This window comes from Neovison vison, chromosome 6 (genome assembly GCF_020171115.1).
Source record: "Neovison vison isolate M4711 chromosome 6, ASM_NN_V1, whole genome shotgun sequence".
Taxonomy (NCBI): Eukaryota; Metazoa; Chordata; class Mammalia; order Carnivora; family Mustelidae; genus Neogale; species Neogale vison.
This window is the reverse complement of record NC_058096.1, coordinates 96,257,894-96,280,650: the sequence shown is the minus strand read 5'-3', so window position 1 is coordinate 96,280,650 and position 22,757 is coordinate 96,257,894. Positions and strand designations below refer to the sequence as shown.

At 40.5% G+C, this 22,757-nt stretch overlaps 1 protein-coding gene across 3 annotated transcripts in view; it reads right to left on the bottom strand.

Moving 5' to 3' along the window:
• FNDC3B (fibronectin type III domain containing 3B) overlaps nucleotides 1-22,757 on the bottom strand; it is a 343,565-nt gene that overhangs the window by 120,258 nt on the left and 200,550 nt on the right. For all 3 annotated transcript variants that reach the window (XM_044251801.1, XM_044251802.1, XM_044251803.1), the window contains exon 6: nucleotides 18,421-18,708. In XM_044251801.1, coding sequence (XP_044107736.1) covers nucleotides 18,421-18,708 — 288 coding nt within the window. The remainder of the gene's footprint in view (nucleotides 1-18,420; nucleotides 18,709-22,757) is intronic.

Sequence of the window (22,757 nt, the reverse complement as noted above, 5' to 3'; positions counted from 1 at the left end):
TATCTTGTATGAAGTTTAAAATCATCTGGGTCTTTCTATTTCAGGTAAAAACCACCAAAGGGTGAAAAAGGCAATCTATTAAGACTTAAGTTTTATTACATCGGGCAATAATCTAAAACACAGCAAGGTAGACAGCAAGGAGGCAGAATTTATAACCCTTATGACAACCTGCACTCCATTTCTTTAATTTCTTTTCAGTATTCCAAAATTCATTGTTCATGTACTATACCCAGTGCTCCATGCAATACGTACCTGCCTTAATACCCACCACCAGGCTCACCCAACCCCCCATGCCCTCCCCTTCAAAACCCTCAGTCCATTTAACTCTTCTTCAGAATTAAACCAATTACTAGACCTCATCTACAGAACAGTCCCCACAGAAAGGACACATGTAATCAATCTATAACATTAGTTACCTAGTCAACACCTAACAAGCACAGTGTTGCAGAATTCCTTTAGGAGAATTCTATAATGATTAATCATTATCATCACAAAACTACTAGATTCATGAAGAACTGTTTTAAAAGCTTTGTGACTCTTATCTCACACTAGCTGAAAACGATCTTTGTTTCCTTTCTGGTTAAAAAAAAAAGCCCAGGGGCGCCTGGGTGGCTCAGGTCATGATCCCAGGGTCCTGGGATCAAGTCCCACATCGGGCTCTCTGCTCAGCGGGGAGCCTGCTTCCCTTCCTCTCTCTCTCTGCCTGCCTCTCTGCCTACTTGTGATCTCTCTCTGTCAAATAAATAAATAAATTCTTTAAAAAAAAAAAAAGCCCACAAATACATATATATATTAAAAATACATAATAAATACTATATATATGTATGTATATACATACGTACACACATACACATATGTATACTCCAAATATACATATATATTCTAAATAGGTTTCTTTCACTTCATGGGAAACACCATTAACTATTCATTTCTTTAAAGTAATTATATAGGGGCACCTGGACAGTTGGTTAAACATCTGCCTTCGGGGCGCCTGGGTGGCTCAGTGGGTTGAGCCGCTGCCTTCGGCTCAGGTCATGATCTCAGAGTCCTGGGATCTAGTCCCGCGTCAGGCTCTCTGCTCAGCAGGGAGCCTGCTTCCCTCTCTCTCTCTCTGCCTGCCTCTCTGCCTACTTGTGATTTCTCTCTGTCAAATAAATAAATAAAATCTTTTAAAAAAATAAAAAAAATTAAAAAAAAAAAACATCTGCCTTCAACTCAGGGCATGAGCTCAGGGTCCTGGATGGGAGCCCTGCATTGGACTCCCCACTCAACAGGGAGTCTGCCTCTCCTTCTTCCTCTGACCCTCCCCCCATGTGTGAATGCTAGCTTGCTCTCTCTCAATAATATCTTAAAAAAAAAAAAAAAAGAAGAAGAAGTAATTCTACAGATTCTGATGTTTAATTTCCATTAAATATGTGCTGAAAGTACACATCCCCCATTTTACATGTTTATACCCATGCACATCCATGAGACAACTCGAGTTAAAGTGAACAATTGTTAACAGCATTCAACTTCGTGACTTGTCTTAACTAACTTAACTGACCATGTGGAGATTTCCACAACGCAAACTACCACAGAGAGGAGGTAGCTCAGCTAAATGCCTCTTGGCCAAGATTATCCGAAAACAGATTCTCCGTGCTGCTAGTGACCATTTATACCAACTGTAAGTCACTGCAATCAGACCTAAACAGTAAGGAGGCTAAGGGCTTGTTCTGGCCACAGTTCTAGCCTGCTGATAACAGAAGGTAATCTGCAGTGAGGCGGAAAATAGCCCCCAAAGGAGAGCCAAACCCCAGACTCTGGAACCTGTTGAGTACTACTGCCTTTACGTGGCCAAATCTTCGGAGATGTGATTAGGATTCTGAGTGAGATGTGCCCACCACCCCGGATTCATGGGTGGGCTCCATTTAAATAATACAGATCTGTGTAAGGAGGCGGCAGGAGAAGATCTGACACATCAAGAGGGGAAGACGATGAGAAGATGGAGTAGAGAAAGGCTGTAAGATGCTGCTCTTGAAGAAGGGAGTGATGCAGCCACAAGTCAAGGCATCTGGCAGCCACTGGCTAGAAGCTAACTGAGTCTTCCCTAGACCCTCTGGAGGGAGCTTGACCTGCCACCACCTTGACTTCACCCCAGTGACACCGATTTCGGACTTCTGACCTCCAAAATGGTCCTCTCTAGATTCTCTCCAGAACTGGAAGAGATGAAGTTCCTGCTGTTTTAAACACTGACTGTACGGTAATTTGTTAGTTCCCAGGAAGCTAATACACAGTCTATCAGAGGTATGCTCCACTGTGCAAAGCTTCTTCACGAAAAGCAGGCATCTGATATGAAGGAAGACAGAACAAAGCCAAATTAAATGAACTGAGTTCATACTATGAGCCAGGAGAGTGTTAGAGTTTAGTCACAAGCTTTTTTGAGTCCATTCTCCTACTGATATAGAACTGGAATTTGCTATTGAATTTTTAGGGTGTGACAAGAGACTGTCACCACACTGTCTTACCCCAAATCTAGCCCAGGGATAAAAAAGATTGAAAATACTGACGTCTACCCGTGCTCAAACACAGTTTCTCTGTCACAGAAATTTATGCCTATCTTTCTCTTTTGATTTTCTATTTTTTTCCATCTTGTGCATTAAAATAATTCCAAAATGCTGAGGGAACATCTGCTCCTAACAGAAAGACAGACAAGATGTTTCCCAATGAGCCTGATGGCAGAATGTTCTTTTGGTAGCAGATACTATGTACAGTGCCCATAAATCTAGGCCTGAAAATATTCCCTGAAGACTTATGAAGTCGGGTAAAGCCGAAAAATTACACACAAGAGTTTCCATAAAACATTCAACTCTCTAATGCCTCAAATTCCTCTTGAGGGAAAAAAAAAAAAAGTAATTTTCCAGGAACAAAACCACCAACTAAATAAAGTATAATTAACATAATGGTTACCTATAATACCACTTGTCTAGAGATGGTTTACTTTCCATTTTGGTGTCTCAGTCAGCAGCATTAATCAATGGACTCCAGCCACTGTTTTCAAGTAAACATCTTAGACACTGTAAACGTATCCATTGGTATCTTCCTAAAATCCATCAACATTCTGCCTTAAATAGTAACTGATCCACTGATCCCCAAAAATATCCCTTGTGGGGCACCCTGGGTGACACAATCAGGTAAGCCAGTTAAAGAATCTGTGTTAGGCTCAGGTCATGCTCTGGGGTCCTGCACTTCTGCCTCATCTCAGGCTCCCTGCTCAGCAGGGGTCTGCTTCTCTTGCTCCCTCTGCCCTTCCCCCGCCAACGTGTGTGTGCACACACCCTCTCCCTTTCTCTCTCAAAGAAAGAAAAAAAATCTTAAAAAAATTATCACTTGTGATATGCTGACTACAAAAACTAGCCTATTAATTGGGCAAGTCATCTGCATTCTTCAAGCGTTCATGGTTGTCTTTTCCTAAGCCTCTTACTCTTTCTTAACATTGAAAGAGGGGAAAATAGTTAACACTGGAAGAGGCACAGGAATGGGTGAAAAACAGAACAGAGATACACACTGAAGGATACATATGGTTATCAATCATACTGGGGTTACTGGGGATCTGGAATACTGAGTTGAATCATAAATTTTTTTAAATCATGAAATTTTTTAAAAAAGATTTATTTTTATAAGAGAGAGAGCGCACACACAGGTTAGGCAGTACACTGGAGGTGCAGAGGGAGAAGCAGACTCCCCTACTGAGCAGGGAGCCTGACATGGGGCTCTATCCCAGGACCCTGAGATCATCACCTGAGCTGAAAGCAGAGACTTAACTGACTGAGCCACCCAGGCACCCTAAATCACAAAATTTCTAATCAATTGTTTCTGACCAAAAAACCCCCCAAAAAACAAAACAAAACAAAACAAAACAAAAAAACAACCACCCCCAAAATCCAGTTTCCTATGGATCTATTCAGTATTTGAATGAACTCTGCAGATACTTCTGAGCCTCACTGTAAGTGTCAGGCTCTCCTCACACAGCAAACTTTTCCCGGAGCTATGAACAGCAGCCATCTGGACACATCTTCCCTTAGCCTCTTACTCGGGGCTGGTCACTCACTGGGGAGATTATTGAAGAACAACAAGGACAAAAGGAATGAGCAAAAACGAAACGGTAAAATAAGGCGACACAGCTAATTAACCATGTGGATCACACTCCTGTAAAGAAGGACTATGAACTTAAACTGAAGGGCTGTCTATCGTTTTCTTCAGAGCTCTATGCGCTTGAAACCTAGTCTTAAAATAAGCGCAAGTGTTGAACTTTACTTCTTCAAAAGTAAATAGGTGAAGAGCTTTGATAAAAATCAAGTATGAGAAACATTCTTCTATTTCCTTGAAAGCAAAACAAAATTAAAATACCCCAGCTATAAATGAGCAAACGAATGAATAAAAAGTTCAGAATTTTAAAAGTATCAGTGATGATAAATATGGCAGATCAAGGAAGGCAGGTTTACAGAGTAGGGGGAATAAATGAATTCACAGAATTTAAAAATGCAAGGAATAAAGTATGAAGTAGGAGAGAAGGAGAAGAACATTTGAGAATCCTAATTTCGGGTATAAAATATCCCACAGATTATCGAGTGCAGAAAACCAAAGTTCTGAAAGCTTACCTAAGAAGGCTAATGTGTAAAAGAGAGCTTAAGTGTCTCCCATTCCAACTATGGACTGCAGGAACAAAGGCATGCTAACCAACTGGCCTTCAATGATTTAAAGGAAATGATGCAGCAAACAGGCACATATACACGGCAGAATCATGCAGATCCAACAGGCAGTCTGATTCTACAACACACGTAGCTTTTCTACCTAAAATAGAACCTGTCTTTGTAAAACACCAACACAGTAGTTAACAAACTTAATAGACAGCTTTGCCCTCACACATATCTTCAAGAGGGTGCTGAATCCACTGAATCCAGAGGAATCAAAGGAGAGTAATACTTCATGAACACAGAAACCTTCAAGGAAATGAAAACACAGCTTCTTTTTCTTTCTTTTTCTTTTTCCTTTTAAAGATTTTATTTATTTATTTGACAGAGAGCACAAGCTCAGGGAACAGCAGGCAGAGAAGGAGAAAGAAGCAGCCTCCCTACTGAGCAGGGAGCCTGATGCAGGGATTGATCCCAGGACCCTGGGACACTTAACCAACTGAGCCACCCAGGCACCTGAAAACATAGTTTCAAATTGAAAACTGTCTGCAGGGCTGCCTGGGTGGCTCAGTCGTTAAGCGTCTGCCTTCAACTTAGGTCAGGATCCCAGTGTCCTGGGATCAGGCTCCCTGCTCTGTGGGAAGCCTGCGTCTCCCTCTCCCACTCCCCCTGCTTGTGGTCCCTCTCTAGCTGTCTCTCTGTCAAAAAATAAATAAAATCTTAAAAAAAAAAACAGAAACAAAAAACTTGATAGCTGAAGAATTAAGGCACTAATAGCCATTTTTTATTTCAGTAACACATGATTTTTAACCAGTTTTCAAGAGATGCTGATATCTTACGGAGTTCCTTGGAATAACATTCCACTAAAATATAAATCTTTGTGAAAGATTTTTAATGTGCTTGGCAAAATACTTAAATAGTTTTGAGGAACTCAAATATGGCAATTTCTCCATCCCTCTTGGTTTGAAGGATTTTGCTGTACCATAGAATCACATGTGTCTTTTCAAATAACCAAGGAAAAGAGGTCAATGTAAGTTCACTGTGTGAAGTAAAACTAGCAGTAATAAATGCATTTCTGAAAATTAAAACAATAACAACTGTTGGTAAACCTAACTCTTCCCTCTTACGGCCTCATGTTGCTTTCATGGGGGTAAATGTAATAAACCTAGAAAACAAAACTTGATCATTTCATAGAAATGCCATCCATACTCTTTCCTATTATATAGAAAGGTAAGTTAAGGGGGAACTTCATTCCGAAAAAAACAGCTGCATTTTAAAGTCACCTCAGTTTGTAACAGGACCTGAAAGTAATCACACTGTCTTCAATGAAAGCTGGCTACCTTTTTTTTTTTTTTTTTAAGATTTTATTTATTTATTTGACAGAGAGAGAGAGATCACAAGTTGGCAGAGAGTAAGGCAGAAAGAGAGGGGGAAGCAGGCTCCCCGCTGAGCAGAGAGAGCACAATGTTGGACTTGATCCCAGGACCCTGAGATCATGACCTGAGCCGAAGGCAGAGGCTTAACCTGAGTCACTCAGGTTCCCCAAAAGCTGGCTACTTTTAACAAATGCACAATGACCCAAGGGTAAAGATGAACCCTTTCCCTGTTAGTTTTTAACTAAAACCAAAACGGAAAATTTCTAACTTTCCAGTTTTTAAGAACGTTAAACTTTTATAATATCACTTTAATTATTGGTAGTATCACTTCAGCCATTGGTCACTATTCAAAAACCTACTACCTCAATATAATGGACCACTAACTCCTTTCAAACTTCTACACAGAAGACTCCATTTGGGGATGCCTGGGTGGCTCAGTCGGTTGGGCAACTGCCTTCGGCTCAGGTCATCATCCCAGGGTCCTAGGATTGAGCCCCACGTTGGGCTCCCTGCTCAGCGGGGAGTCTGCTTCCCCCCCCCTTTCCCTCTGCCTGTTGCTCCCCCTGCTTGTGTGAGCGCACCAATAAGTAAATAAAAATTCTTAAAAAAAAAGAAAGAAAGACAGACTGCATTTTTATTTGGCTTATTAAACCCAGGTGCTCTAGCACAGGAGATGCTCTGATCCAGCACAGGAGAAAGATCCAAGCATGAGGAAAGCCCAGAAAGGAAAAAAAGTTTTATTCACATGGAAATCTGTTCAAAATGCAGCCGCCAATAAAATGGCTCAAGGACCACAAAGAAGCAAAGAGGCTCCCCCCTTCACCCTACTCCACTGGAAACTGTTCACCACATGAGAGGAATGGAAGGTGCAAAAATGGAACCATGAGGCCCCTCTGATCTTCTCTTGTTTTTTTCCCAAATTAATGTTACTGCACATTCCATCTAATCGTCCCTGTCTACTGTGTTTGGCCCTTTCATTCTCCTTGTTCTCCTACTTCTAGGGCTTCCTTTTATTTCACTGTGTCCCTCCCTGGAGGCCCTTCTCATTTCTCTCTGCCTTCTGATTTTCCGCAGTCTCCCTAAACCATCACAATTCCCTTCTGTGCCTGGAATAAATCATCCCTGCCACTATTACCTTGTCTTTCCTGCCCTTTTCTGAGCAGAACACCTATGTGGAAAGCCCCATTCTTGTGATCAAGCTGGAATAAGATTTTAGGAGGTAGTTTTTTTTTTGAAATGCAAATTCAGCACCAGAGAGGAGGGGGAAAAAGAGGAAATTTTATAATCAACTGTAGAGACATTTATACTGTTTATTTTATAAATCCCAAATCATAAGCACTAAGCTGGTATTGTTTCCCCTGGACGGGTCCTATTTCACACTTGTGTTCTCCACCCATTTCTTAATAGAATTTCAAGCTCTTTTTTAAAGCACCCCAAATTGGAAGAGGGCAATACAGTCTGTGACACTGTGGTGTGTCTGTGGTGTGTGGTATGTCTGATAATGTGGCAAATTAAATTAAACTAGGCTGGTCATGGCAGAAAAGATGACCTTTTCTGACTACAACTGTCACATCATAAGGCATTGAGCCCACAAAACCCTGCCTCTTCATACAGCAGTGATAAAGAGGGATCCCAGAGGACCCTTCCACAGAAGATCCAGTGACATGATCTATGTTGATGTAACAGCTGGAAAGCTGCCCAACTCCATCACAAACAGTGAGACTATTTTGGATGTAAGATCAGTTTGTGGTTCCACACACCACGCGGCGGCCAGCCCCTGTGATGCTGTCCTCTGCTCCCCTGCCCCATGACCATCTTCTCTAAATTCATACCTCAGTGCCTTCTGTGCTGTATCAAGAGACACAATGTATGACCAACAGGATATGAGCAACGGGATGTGGAAGTGATGGCTGTACGGCTTCTGGGGCATAAGGAAAAATTGTGAAAGATGATGAAATGTAGTGGGTTTCCTTGTTGGCTTACCCACTTGCGTCAACTGTCCTACAGCAAACAGTCTCAGCGTTGGCAAAATAAATACAGACAAGCTGTTGTTCACCCAAATCAACTCCAGCTAAGCTCTTTGACTTTTCCCCCAGCAACACCAGCAAAGTAATCTAAAGCAGTCAAGAGGCTGAGGAGGTTCGGACAGGGAACCACGCTCTCCTCCTCAATCTCATAAGGGAATCCTGGCCAGAGGAGGCAGAGGAAAGATGAGGAGGAAGGGCTGAATTTCACTCTTGCTCAGGATTTTTCAGGTTGGCTATGGGTAGCAATAGCGAAGAGAATTTTGGTGGTGGCGGGGGGCGGGGGGGGAGCCCAGACTCTCCACAGAAACCTCTTGGATCTCAAGTCCTTGGCGGTCAAGGCCTCAGCACTGACCCCGACTGCAGGATGCCTTGCCCCTGGGCACTCTGAGGGGCACGCTCCCAGGCTGCTGGGGTTCTGCTAACATGGCCCACAGGAGGCAGTTCTGATAAGCAGAAAAATGTCGTGGTCATTCTTCACCCATGCTCTGTAACATTTTTAAAGCATTCAGCGTCTGAAATCAGATGGAGAGCTCCCAACAGCTTCTGAAATGAGTGCTATTAGTTACCCCCATTTTAAAAGCCTGTGAAGAAACAGAAGCTTTCAGGGATGAACTATCTTGCCCAAAGGCACACAGCTCTCAAGTGGCCCAGTCGGGACAAAACCAAGAATGGCAGGGTCCCAGCTAGTAAGTCATTCTGCTTCTAAGTCGGGTACATATCTGATGATGACCTCTGACCCCAGGAAATTCAGAATTCAACTCAGCTAAATGAGAGAACAGCATATAAAAGTTTCAATTCAATAAAATTGAAGGTTACATATATACTAGAAACAAACCATGTCATCACTTATAGCTGCTGTTTAAAGGGTTTTTTGGAATGCCATATATTTTACCAACATGGGTTCTGATGTCATCTAAATGCCGCTAGGACCAGTTCCCAAAAAAGTAAAAAGGCAGAGAAAATAACATGGGTGCATGGAGTTAAGTACTACATATGGTAGAGACTAATCAAAATTCTGCCCTCAGTCTTCGGGTGAACATCCGTTTCAAAAGAAAACTCAAAGAATGCTTTCACATGTTATCTTTTTACACATAGGGGAAAAATGTGAAACTTCAAGTATGATTTACTGGGTTAAGACTCCAGGACAAAAATACCTCATCCTGTCCCTGCAAAGAATCAGGTCCTTAACATCTTTAAAACATTCCAGACTGCAGGAACAATGAGGGCTGTGGGGGGAGGAAGAGGGCAAAAGGCGGAGAGATAAGCGATGAGACTTGATAAAGACACACCTACACATTCTATTCATTAGCAACAACTTGGGCCACCCTAGTTTCCTCCTTGTGGAGCCATACTTGGGCCTCTGCACCAGAAAAGTCAGTCAATGCCTGTGTAAGAGGGGGAAAAAAAGCACACTGGAATCTTAACAGAAAAGAGAGTTGTCCATCCTCAGATTTCTCCAACTCAGGCCTTCAGAAAATAATGCCCAGGTCGGAAAGCACATGTCAACAAACAGCACATTCCTTCTGAAAACAGCCTTCTATCCCCAGGCTTGTCTCCTCTGCCATCCCACACGTAGGCAGCTGTTGCAGGAAGTCGGCTCCAGACCTCCATCAGCATCACTCAGAGGCCTCTAAAACCAGAGAACAGATCTGGCAGCCCACATTTGAAATGGAAAAGAGGGTGTTAACTGCCCAGTTTCCTGCTAGAAGGAATGTCTCTTGCACTTTGAGCCAGGGGTCCACATATCTATCGTCCTTTAAAAAAAAAAAATGAAGCTATGTAGGCTTGCTTGGACTATTTTCACTTTCAGACTGTACTTGGCAGAAAGACGGGTGAATTCCACTGACCTGAGCTCACTTCTAATTTTTTTCATGTTTTCTTGATATTTTTGCCATGCTGAGGAATCTTCCACAGCTGCAGACAAGTGAAAACACATAGGATTTATCTGCGACGACAGACCTGAGAGAGGGCACACTGATGGGACTCCATCTAGAGGCTGCAGGTTTTCAAGTTGCAGCGTGGGAAGCACACAGTACAGGAGCAAGGAGAAACCCCAGAGCCCTGCCACAACCAGACTCTCTTCCTACACACCTGGTCTGAGCAGCCTTGGAGAATATGCGCTCAGGAGACAGAAGAGCTTGCAAGTGAACAAAGCCGTCAGCCACCTGCCAAGTGTGCAAGCCCCACCAAATAGCTTACATTAAACAGAAAAGCACTAATGTTATCTCTTAGAGGGAGCCAAGACCAGAAGAGATTCCAGAAGAAAATCTGCCTTGACTCCCAACATTCCAGACCTTATTAACATTGAGTTCCTCCTTCCAAACAAAGGGGATCATTGTCGCTGGCCGTGCACAGGTGGACGCAGCCACCCCTCCGGGAACTCATGCCATCCAGCAGGAGGAGAAACTCCAAGGCCTCCCCAGCGTTCACAATCTCAGACCTCGAGAAGAAAACACCATCCCTGACTTACTCCTATAATTCTTATCTGCAAGAATGAATGCGCTCTCAAGCTAAGTTTGGGTAAACAGACACTGGGGTCAGATTCCGTTTCTGAGCAGTGATAGCAAAATAGAAAAGAGAAAAAAATATCAGGGAGGACCATCTGAGAAGGAATTAGAACACAAAAACCTGATAATAAGGGAAACTGCTAGGGTCAGAAGGCAATTTGTGATCTCCAAAGGAGAAAAGCACAAGAATAATGCTTTTGTCACCAGCTTCCAGCGTTACAGTCAGAAACTATGACTCCATGCGGTGGAATTTCATCTAAAGTATAACTGAATCTTGGAATTGCCAGCAATTCCAAAGGTCAAAGTTCAAATGCCAAAAGTATGCTGTATCCTCGTTTTCTTCCATATTTGGAATTCTTACCATTTTGTTCCAATTCTTTCCCACGTGGCACAGAAAGTTCTAGAAGCCTCCTCATCAGCTACTACATATATATTAGTGACACTACTGGAACTCTTCCACCAATAGAACATGCTTATCATTATATCGGTACACTACGAAAGGAATATGCCTCACTTTAAAATCAACTGTTTAAACTGAATGCCTCCCAGAGTCCATCTTATTTTATTATATTTTTTCAATTTAAATTCAATTAGTTGACATATAGTGTGTTATTAGTTGCAGAGGGAGAGGTCAGTGATTCATCAGTCTTATAAAACACCCAGCGCTCATTACATCCCGCGCCCTCCTTAATGTCCATTAAAAAAGGAATTAAAAATTGCTCAGCAGTCAAAGGGCCAGAGGCTCTCAAGTGTTACTGTGCCTACTCCCCACCCAGAGAGCGGAGGGAAACTGATACAGCTGGGCCCCAGCTCCACAGGTTGTTGAAGGCTGGGAAAGATCATGAGTTTACACGGATCTCACAAGCCCCTCCGTGGCAGTGAAGCTGCGGGTCTGAGACCAAGGAGCCGGGGTCTAGAGGAGCCTCAGCTCTGGGAAAGCCTTGTGGACACTAACAAGGACCCGGTTTTCCGCTCTATCCACAGCAGAACCAGCTCTGTCTGCTTTCAAAATGTGTGTGTGTGTGTGTGTGTGTGTGTGTGCGCACGGCATGGAAATAAGGATCTGTATTTAATTGGGATCGACAAAAGATTTTGGGATCTGTTTGAAAAAGGAGGAGGATCTACTCATGGGTAAGATTTTGAAAATCACTGACCCCAATTCACCTGTTCATCTTACTAAAGGAAACCTGAAGCCTAGTGACATGACTTGTGTATCACACAATACCCAAACATATACTACTGTATCATAACAGTTCCCCTAAGGTTTTAAAACGTACAAGTAATGAGTGAGAAAGACATCTTCATTGCTGGGATAAACCTACAGATGAGGGAAAGGTCTGCAGTATCAACTGCACACACGCCACACCTTCACACACACAGTGGAGATTGCGAGTTAGCATGTCTGACGTCCTCTCTCTTCCTGTCTTTGTCCCATCCCAGACACAGACACACACACACACACACCCAAAATAATTAAAGGGCCTGCTAGGTCTTTTTCATATTATCAGACAGCGGCTCCTCACTGAAGTTTTTCTCTTTCACTCTGGATTCACGTAATCCTTTCGGAAACAGCCTAGTAGATACCCTTTTTCTCCTTTCTGAGGATATAGAATAATGGGACTACCACTTAGACAAAAATTGCGGGATTTCAGTCTCAAACCTGGAACTGCTGGGTAACTTCCTTAATGTCATATGCTTTGGTTCTAATTGAGGCTAAAAGGGAAAGAATGAAACTTCCCTCTCACTCAGGGACACACACCAGTAAGTTCTTCAGTCTCCGTGATGAAAGACAACAGGACAATTTTAACTGGGCCTTGGCCACAGAACAGTCTCGAGACCCATCCCCTGGGCAGTATTCTGCAGAGGAGAACACATTTTTCCATACCACAGGATTCAGCGATTCCACTACGGAGTACTCATCCAAAGGGAACAAAAACACTAATTTGAAAAGATATATGCAGCCCTGAGTTCGCTGAACCATTATTTATAGTAGTCGTGATAAGGAAGCAACCCAAGTGTTCTCCGACAGATGAACTGAAAATAGATGGTGTGTACATGCACACGTATACACACACACATGAATATTACTCAGCCATAAAAAAGAAGGAAATCTGGCCATCTGCAACAACATGGACGTCCCTAGAAGGTACTATGCTAACTGAAAGAAGACAGAGGAACACAAATAAATACAGTATGATGTTACTTACATGTGGAATCTAAACAAACAAATGAACCAATAAAACCGAACAGATATAGGGGAAACACTGGTAGTTGCCAGAGAGGAAGGGGGTTAGTTGATGGGGGACATAGGGGAAGAAGTGTAGATGCGCAGACCTCCAGTTATAAACAGTAAGTCACAGGGAGGTAGTGTGCCACACAGGGACCATAGGCAAGAATGTTGTACTGTAAATCTGAAAGTTGCTACGAAAGTGAATCTCAAAAGTTCTTATCAAAAGAAAAAAATTTGGGTCACTTTGTGTGGTGACAGACAGTGTCTAGACTGAGTGTCAGGATCATTTAGCAAAGTATACACATGTCCAGGAACACAGGGTGTAGCTGTCAAAGCGTAAGGCGGTCTGAGCAGAAGGCAGGCACTTCTGGCTTAAGGGGAAGGAGCTGCAGGAAGGAGGAGTGTCGGAAGGGAGGAAGGAGGGTCAGTGCATAGGAGGATACAGAGACACCGGTTTAGAGAGGGGGTTGTCCTGGATGAAAAGTGATCCTAGGACGACACGAGGGAGAGGGCAAAAATATTCAAGTAAAAAGGAGGAACGTTATCCTGAGGTGTTAAGAACCGAACTAGGCTACTTTTAATATTTAATAAAGAGAATTAAAACACCCATTTTACAGATGATAGAGGTTCAGAGAATACTAAAAGCAAATAGCAAGTGACAAAGCCAGATCAATTCTAAGCCAAGGAAGCCTGCTAACAAAGTCCCAACCATTCTGTGCCCACAACACACCATTAAACTGCAGGTAGCACAAAGAAACATGAGCAAACATTCCTCAGAGGGTACGATGGGACTCTATCTTCCCTAAGCTATTTTCCTGAAGGTAACAGTAAATGAAAGGAGGGGTTGGCTGCAGAGCAGTCTCCCTAGGGGTAAAGAACTCTTCCTAGGAAGAGTAAACCCTAAATACCTACATATGTTCAAATGGAAGACCTGTTCTAGAAAACAAACCAATTAAGAATACACAATTCATTCCACAAATATTTGCTGTGTACCTACTATGTTTCCGAAATAGTTCTAGGAAGTAAGAATGGAGAATTAAAGTTCTTATTTCCTGTGTACAACTTAGTGAACCACACGTATTGTAGCCATCCTTAATTCTACGATAGTAGTTCTTTATTTTGGCTGACATCATTCCCAGCGGACGACTGATAAAAAAAAACAGACAAGAAAACATGAAGCCAGATCAAGTGAACAGATTCTGATTTAGCAGATCTGAAAGCGAGGTTCATGGATCTATTCTGGGATTTTTGTAGGTTATTTCATTCAATCTACTGTATTTTATTCGATTCTTTTCTTGTTTGTACATTCATCTGTTTATTCTTTTATATTTTATTATATTTTTAAACAATATCTTATTCATTTGTGGTTCTCTTCTATGAAAATATTTACAGCTGGAAGTATAATCCTAATCCTCTTTACCTATTTCGTCCATCCCCTCCCCTTCCCTCTGGCAATCACTAGTTAGTTCTCTGTATTTAAGAGTCTATTTTTTGTTTTTTAGATTTCACATATAAGTAAATTCAAATGGTGATTTGCCTTTCTCTGTCTGACTTATTTCACTTAGCACAATACCCTCTCTAGGTCCATCCATGTTGTTGCAAGTGGCAAGATCTCATTCTTTTTTATGGCTGAATAATATTCCATTTTATATACATATATCACTCTTCTTTAGATTTCTCTACTCACACGTCGATCAGTGGATATCTGGGTTGCTTCCATATCTTGGTTAATGTCAATAATACTGCAATAAACACAGGGGTTCATATCTTTTGGAATTAGTGTTTTCCTTTGGGTAAATAACCCAAGTGAAATCACTGGATCATATGGTAGTTATAGTTTTAATTTTCTGAGGAAACTTCGTATTGTTTTCCACAGTGGCTACACCAGTTTATATTCCCACTCACAGTGCATGAGGCTCCCTTTTCTCCACATCCTCACCAACACTTGCTATTTCTTGTCTTTTTGATACTAGCCATTCTGACCAGGATGATGTGACACCTCATGTTTTTGATTTGTATTTTCCTGATGATTAATAATGATGAGCATCTGTTCATATACCTTTTGGCCATCTGTATGTCTTTTCTGGAAAAATGTCCATTCAGGTCCTCTGCCCATTAGATCTTTTCTTGATGTTGAGTTGTAGAAGTTCTTTATATATTTTGAAGATCATCCCTTTACTGGATGTATCACTTGCAAATGTCTTCTCCTATTTAGTAAACTGCCTTTTCATTTCATTTCATTTGAACTAGTGGTTTTCTCCGGGTAAATAAAAAGCAAAAGCTCTTTATTTTTGTGTAGTCCCAATCGTTCATTTTTGTTTCTTTTTTTCTCTTGCCTGAGGAAACATGTCCATAAATATGCTAAGGCCCAAATCTGTCCAACAGATTATTGCCTATGTCCTCTTTTAATTAAGAGTATTATGATTCTGGGTCTCACATTTAAGTCTTTAATCCATTGTGAATTTATTTTTGTGTAGGGTCTAAGAAAGTGGTCCAGCTTCATCCTATCCAGTTTGCCCAGTACCATTTATAAAACAGACTGTCTTTTCCTCATGTATATTCTCACCTTTTTTGTCATGGATTAATTGACCATATAACCATGGGTTTACCTTTGCACTATTCTCTTGCACTAATCTATGTATCTGTTTTCCTGCCAGTACCAGATTGTTTTGATTGCTCCAGCACTGTAGTAGATCTTCAAATCTGGGATGGTGATATTTTCAACTTTGTTGTCCTTTCTCAAGACTCTTCTGACTATTCAAGGTCTTTTGTGGTTCCACACAAATGTTTGGATCATTCATTCTGGTTTCTGTGAAAAATGTTATTGGTATTTTGACAGGGATTGCACTGAATCCGTAGATTGCTTTGGACAGTATGGACATTTTAACAATATTAATTCTTCTAATCCATGAGCATCAAATATCTTTCCATTTGTCTGTGTCCTCTTCAAATCCTTTCAACAATGTCTTAGTTTTCAGAACACAGGTCGTCTACCTCACTGGAACGTGGTCGTTTCAGATTGGCATGTTCCATTCAGTAATATGCATTTAAGGTGGTTTTCCCCTTTTTATACTTTAACAACACTGGGTAATATTCCATTGTATGCATATAGCACAGCTTGTTTACTTACTGGAGGACATCTAGATTGCTTCCAAGTTTTGGCAATTACGAATACAGTTGCTATAAACACTTGTGTGTAGATTTTTTGTCAGGACCTAAGTTTTCATTTGGGAAAATGAATACTTAGTTTTTAAATCCAACCTGTAAACCCCTCAGATCCTTATTGACATGAGGCAGAAACCATAATACTCTGATTCTTTACTTCGTGGCTCAAGCACGTGGAGAACTGCACTTTGAGTGGTTTTGAGGAGGTAAATAATGCAATGAGAAAAGGAGCAACAGACCGAGCTCAGACTAAAGCGGAGATATTCAAATTTTTTCATGGCACAACACATACTCCTGTAAGTGCACAGGGAGAGTGATCTCACTGTTACTATCATCGCCATCACCATCATCATCATCATGTTTTCTACACAACAGTGAAGAGCTTAAGGTGCTCAAAATAATTATACTCTCATTCATTCGAGAAGAGGCCAAAATGCTTGTAAATATATAGATGTTAGCAAACATTTCAGTACAGATTTCAGTGCAAATCCCTATCGTCTCTTAAAGCTGTGAGTATATTAAAAAATAAAGCAGCTTACACATTTAGACATGTAATATAGAATAACTGTACAGATAAGGAAGATACTTGTTTTTACCATACTTAATCCATAATTACCTTAGTTTTATTTGCTAACTTTGACCCTGATTCTTCCTAATTTCCTTCCTTTATCTCTCTGCTCCTTAGATTTATTCTGACTCTATTATATGTATCTATGTCATCTGTCTGAAATCTTTGTTGGTGCAAGACAGACAGTACTAGAGAATAAATAATCAAGGTAGTACAAACCTCATTAAACTCTCCAAAGACTGCTTCTACATTCCTTTTCTCTTTTTTACAAACTAAAATTTTCCTTAGAAAAACTAATTTCTAATTTTTTGGTGTGAATTCCTTTTCATACCCATTGTTAAAAAGTCTAACATTGCTAGTAATCTAATTTCAAACTGAGAGTCTGTATTACCAGTTGACTAAAAATAACATTAAAAATAGCAAATATAGAAAAATACAGAAAATATATAGAAAATATAAAAATATTTATATTTATTTTCAATATATATTTTCAAATATAGAAAAATATAGAAAAGGATAAGGAACAAAATTAAAGGAATCTATAATACATTTTACTCAGAGAAATTTCTAATCACTTTTGACTGTATCTTACTATTCCTCTTTTTAATGCTACAATTCACTGATAAATAAAGTGGGGGGAAAGGCTGAAGCCAATGGCTGGTTCTACCTCAGTTTCCTCAGCCCCAAGAGTCCAGTCTTCTCTACGCAATCAAACATAAAACAACTTCTTTCTCTGTCATTCACAAACACATCTCACATACACAGTTCCTGTTCCCATCTGGATGAGGTCTGATAAGACAAAGGAGTATATTCAATGACTGCTATAAACACTTCTTATCCTGTCTTTTCTAGATGCTCATGTCTTTATATATTTATATTTGTAAATTCACCTCGCTTTTCAAAATGTTACCTTATTCTCCTTCAATTAAGTCAGCCTTCTCCACACGCCTGTATCAAAAGCTTGTTTTTAACTCTGATGGCATTAAAATAGGCAGTTTCTAAATCTTGGCTAAAAACTTGATTTAAGGGGCGCCTGGGTGGCTCAGTGGGTTAAAGCCTCTGCCTTTGGCTCGGGTCATGATCCCAGGGTCCTGGGATTGAGCCCCACTTCAGGCTCTCTGCTCAGCATGGAGCCTGCTTCCACCCACCCCCCACACCCCCCTTTCACCTGCCTCTCTGCCTATTTGCAATCTCTGTCAAATAAGTAAATAAAATCTTTAAAAAAGAAAAAAAACCTTAAAGTACATATACCTGCTTCCCCAAATTAACCAATCTATAGCCATGAGACTCATCTACAAAAAAAAAAAAACACATGCCCTTTGGAGCTGATGTCTTATATATGGTGACCATATTTCTTCCACCTCTGTCTTGAGCAATGACTACTTCATTCAGAATGCAAAGGTGGCGTTAAGCAAGAAATGATGCCTAAAAGTAAGCAGAAATATATTCCTATTCCACAATGATACATTTCACTACAGAACCAAGTAATTACATCTGGTTTGATGAGGTGTAATTTTCTCACTGTTGAACTAGCCCTTTACTTCTTAGAAAGACTCTGGATCTCCTCCCTGCCTATTTGGAGTGAAAACAACAGGAAGTGGGCTAATGTGAAAAGCCACTGCTCACATACTTGTTACTGAGCTTATGTAAAACATCACATGGCACTTCTGACCCAAGGATATTTCTGCCATAAACTATTAATAAAAATAGAGGATACGATATTCAGCTCTTCCTTGGAAAACGATCGGAAGATCTAACCAGCCATCCCTATGAGAAAGACCAGTGGCCATGAAATAACACCGTTAGGTACAAGATGTTTCTTTTAGGATATCGGGCTCCAGGGATCTCTCCTTACAGCAAATATCTCTGCCCATTACCTTGCAAATCCGAATCAGTCGACTTTGGACTGCTCCTGGCCCGCCGCTCCGTTTTCTTAATTCCTGGCCCGCCCCCGCTGCCTCCACTGCCTCCGCCGCCTCCAGCGCTGTGGCCCTTCCCATAGCCGTTGTACACGGGTGTGCAGTTGCTTTTGTAGATAGAAGACGGGGGGCTGTTGAGGCGGTTCTGGCGGTCAATCTGGCGGTCTTTCAGTTTTTTGTGCGGAGGCTTACTGTACTGGTCTTCCCGGGTAATGTAGCTTGACATTCCATAGAGCGGTATGATTTCTGAAACAGAGGATTATGACAAACACAAGCTCAGTCTACATTTTATGTATGTATTCAGTTAGTTAGTTAGTTAGTTTCGTTTTATTTACTTGTCAGAGAAAGAGTGTGCAAACACAAGCAGAGGCAGTGGCAGGCAGAGGGAGAAGCAGACTCTGCTGAGCAGGGAGTCCCAGGCAGGAGACATCCCAGGACCCTGGAATGACCACCTGAGCAGAAGGCAGGAACTTAACCAACTGAGCCATCCAGGCGCCCCAGCCTACATTTTCAGTAAGAAATTTTAAATGGTCAAAAGACCTGGCTCCTGAAGAAGGAGTTTAAAAAACTACTAATTTTTTTTTCCAATTTATTTATTTTCAGAAAAACATTATACATTATTTTTTCACCACACCCAGTGCTCCATGCTAGCCGTGCCCTCTATAATACCCACCACCTGGTATCCCAATCTCCCACCCCCCCCACCCCCGCCACTTCAAACCCCTCAGACTGTTTTTCAGAGTCCATAGTGTCTCATGGTTCACCTCCCCTTCCAATTTACCCAAATTCCCTACTCCTCTCTAACGCCCCTTGTCCTCCATGCTATCTGTTATGCTCCACAAATAAGTGAAACCATATGATAATTGACTCTGCTTGACTTATTTCACTCAGCATAATCTCTTCCAGTCCTGTCCATGTTGCTACAAAAGTTGGGTATTCATCCTTTCTGATGGAGGCATAATACTAAACTACTAATTTTTTTTAAAATTTTACATATATATAGAATACATGTTTAAAATGTTCCCATTCATTTTGAACCAACTGAAGAATGATCATTAAAAACTGTATTGTGTGAAAGAACAAATAAAACAACTGTAGTGCATTTTCATGAATGTTCCAAAAATTATGGAAAATACTGAAGACAAGGTTACTTTTCCTGAAGAGTTCATATTCTAGTTGAATTTATATATAAATTTGCTTTTGTTGTCAAAAATCACTGTCAAATGTTTTTTTAACTGCAATATATCCAAAACAAATCAGAAAAAAAAAAAAAAAAACAGAAGAGCCCCATAAACGTGTCCTTAGAATCAAGACACTTAAAACTATACTCATCATTATAGACAAAATAGCATTTCTTCTGAAAAGCGTGTAACATATCGCTTCTCGGGCTTTTGGCTAAGATCAAGTGAAAAGTGTATAACAACCAGAATCTAAGGAGTTGTTTATATAGCATGTGAAAGAGCTAACTTCTGAATAAAACTTACTAACATGATGAGATGAAAAATTTAACTAAAAATAATCAAAGCTCACAGAATCAGGGGAAATGTTCAAAGACAAACAGCAGGAGTAAACATAAGCCATCTCTCCAACCTGGTGCCTCATGTAGTAAGCTGTGGTCTCAAATGTCTATTTTAGAGTAATCTAGAGGCAAGATAAACTGACTAGTAGAATGTTACCTGGCTTCATTATGTAGAATTTTTTTTTTTTAAGATTTTATTTATGAGAGAGAGAGAGAGAGAGAGAGGGAGCACAAGTAGGTGGAGGAAGAAAGGGAGAAGTAGGAAGTAGACCTCCAGCTGAGCAGGAAGCCCGATGCAGGACTGGATCCCAGGATCCTCGGATCCTGAACTGAGCCAAAGGCAGACGGACACTTAAGCAACTGAGCCACTCAGGTGTCCCTACTGTGTAGATTTTTAAGTGGCTCCAAAAAAAGAATGGGAGCTTACAAAACAATTTCTGATCTTAGGGGAAAACATTTATTTTAAATCAAAAGATGTTAAAATCAATTAAAAATTGTATTTAGGTATTAATAAAAATGACAGTATATAACACAGAGATTGGGTCCTTGTGTTAAAAAGAATAAAGGGCCCCATACGCATAGAATGACCAAATAAATTAGCATTCCAAGCTGAATACTTCTGAGAGTGAAAACGTAGCATTCCTATCCTGTCTCTGGACAAGAGACCTAAATGGGGCCTGTTTTAAACATACCAGGAATGCACATTCCCCTTATTTAACATAACTAACCTTTCAACTGAAAAAAAAAACAAAACAAAACAAAAAAAAAAAACCTCCCCTTTTCTTTCTCTTCATATAGCTTAGAGAAGATCTTTAAAAAGCAAATCTTCACAAGGTAACCAAACTGCACTAAAGAATGTGAAAACACAAATGCAATCTGATTCAGAGCCTATGCCCAGGGTGCCTGGGTGGCTCAGCTGGTTAAGCATCAGACTCTTGGTTTCGGCTCTCGAGTCATGATCTCAGGGTCAAGAGATCGAGCCCCACATCAGCTCCTGACTCAGAGGGGAGTCTGCTTGAGAGTCCTTCTCTTTGCCCCACCCCCCCACCGCGGGCTCATGCTCCCTCTCTTGTTCTAAGAGCCTATGTCCAATTGAATCATACCCAAATATACAAAAGGATATTAATTGTTTTAAATATCACAATGCGTTATACTTGAAATTTAAGATATTCACCATGGACACTAATACAATAATGTTTTAAAACATGTTGAAACTTTACTCCTCCGGTATGGGAAATTAAATGTTTTAAGTTGTTTTTAGAACAACTTAAGGTTGGGAAGTAAGGTAAGGGATATATATAGGGCTTTTTAACTATAAAACAAAAGGATTTTGTTTTTTGCTTTCTTTAATTTGGAATTAATGAGGCATTTTCATTTTTACATTATTACACCATGTTAATACAATGAAAATAAACCAAAATATCCTCTGAAAGAAAAACACCTTTCTTCTTAATTCTAATGACCATTTAAATCATACTGCTGTCTAAAATTGAAGAGGATATCATTTACAAAAGGTAACTATGTGGCTTCCTATAACACACTGTGTAAGGCACTCTTCATCTAGCAATTAGCCAGTTGCCAAGGCTTTTAGTCATTAAGCTCAGCCCAAATCAAAAAACTCTGACAATACTCAAATATTTAATGTGCCTTGTGTCAAGACACTGAATACTTTCTTAAAAATGACAGTTAATTATTTTTTTCAGATTTTTCCAAATGCTTTCATGGCATTTCCTCACTCTGTTTGGGGGGGTTATGCCATTAGGCAGGAAGATTTTATCAGTACAAAGTTATCAATGCCATCATTTCTCCATGCCCTGCTATGATAGTGCTTGATTCTTCTGAATTTTATATTTCTAAGTACTAAATTTCTAACTACTAAAACAAACAAAAAACCAAAACAACAAACTCAAATTCTATCCCTAAGTTGGAAGAGGATGTTTGACTTAAAATAACCATCTCAAATTTTTATTTTGTTAAGAGAAAAAAAATTACGATGTGAGTTAAGCATACAGGGGGAAAATATATATATACATACATAATTGATAAGTGAAGTTTATGTTAAGTTGCTATTCCTGCTATATAGCAGGAATTCTCATATTTGAACCAATAGAAAGAAATGTTTGAAGTGATAAAATGCTTCAATTCATAGAAGAAAATCACTTTGCAAAGCTTTAGACATCTTAGCTATTAAAGTATGATTTTGGGGGGACACCTGGGTGGCTTAGTTGGTTAAGCATCTGCCTTCAGCTCAGGTCATGATCTCGGGGTCCTGGGATGGAGTGCGGCTTTGAGCTCCCTGCTCAGTGGGGAGCCTGCTTATCTCTTCCCTCTCCCTCTGCTGCTCCCCCTGCCTGTGCTCTCTCTCTCTCTCTGTCAAATAAATAAAATCTTTAAAAAAAAAAAAAAAAAGTCTGATTTTTTTACCCTCACTTATCTAGTTTCTTAGTATCCATTTTGATAGAAAAAGGGTTTAGACTCAACCAACACTAGAAAGATACAATGTCTGAGACTCTTTATGTTGAGGTGAGTACTTGGCTACTTAACAGTGAAATTGGTTAAAGTAAAAACAGGCTTCAGGAGGACCCTATCGAGGAGATTCTGAGTTCTACTAAGATTGCCAACAAAGGGCATCTGGGAAACTGAGTCCTCTATCTGAGTTTTCTGATTTGGTCTGAGCTTAATGACTAAAAGCCTTGGTGACTGGCTAATTGCTTGATGAAGAGTGCCTTACACAGTGTGTTAGTAGGAAGCCACATAGTTACCATTTGTGCAACTG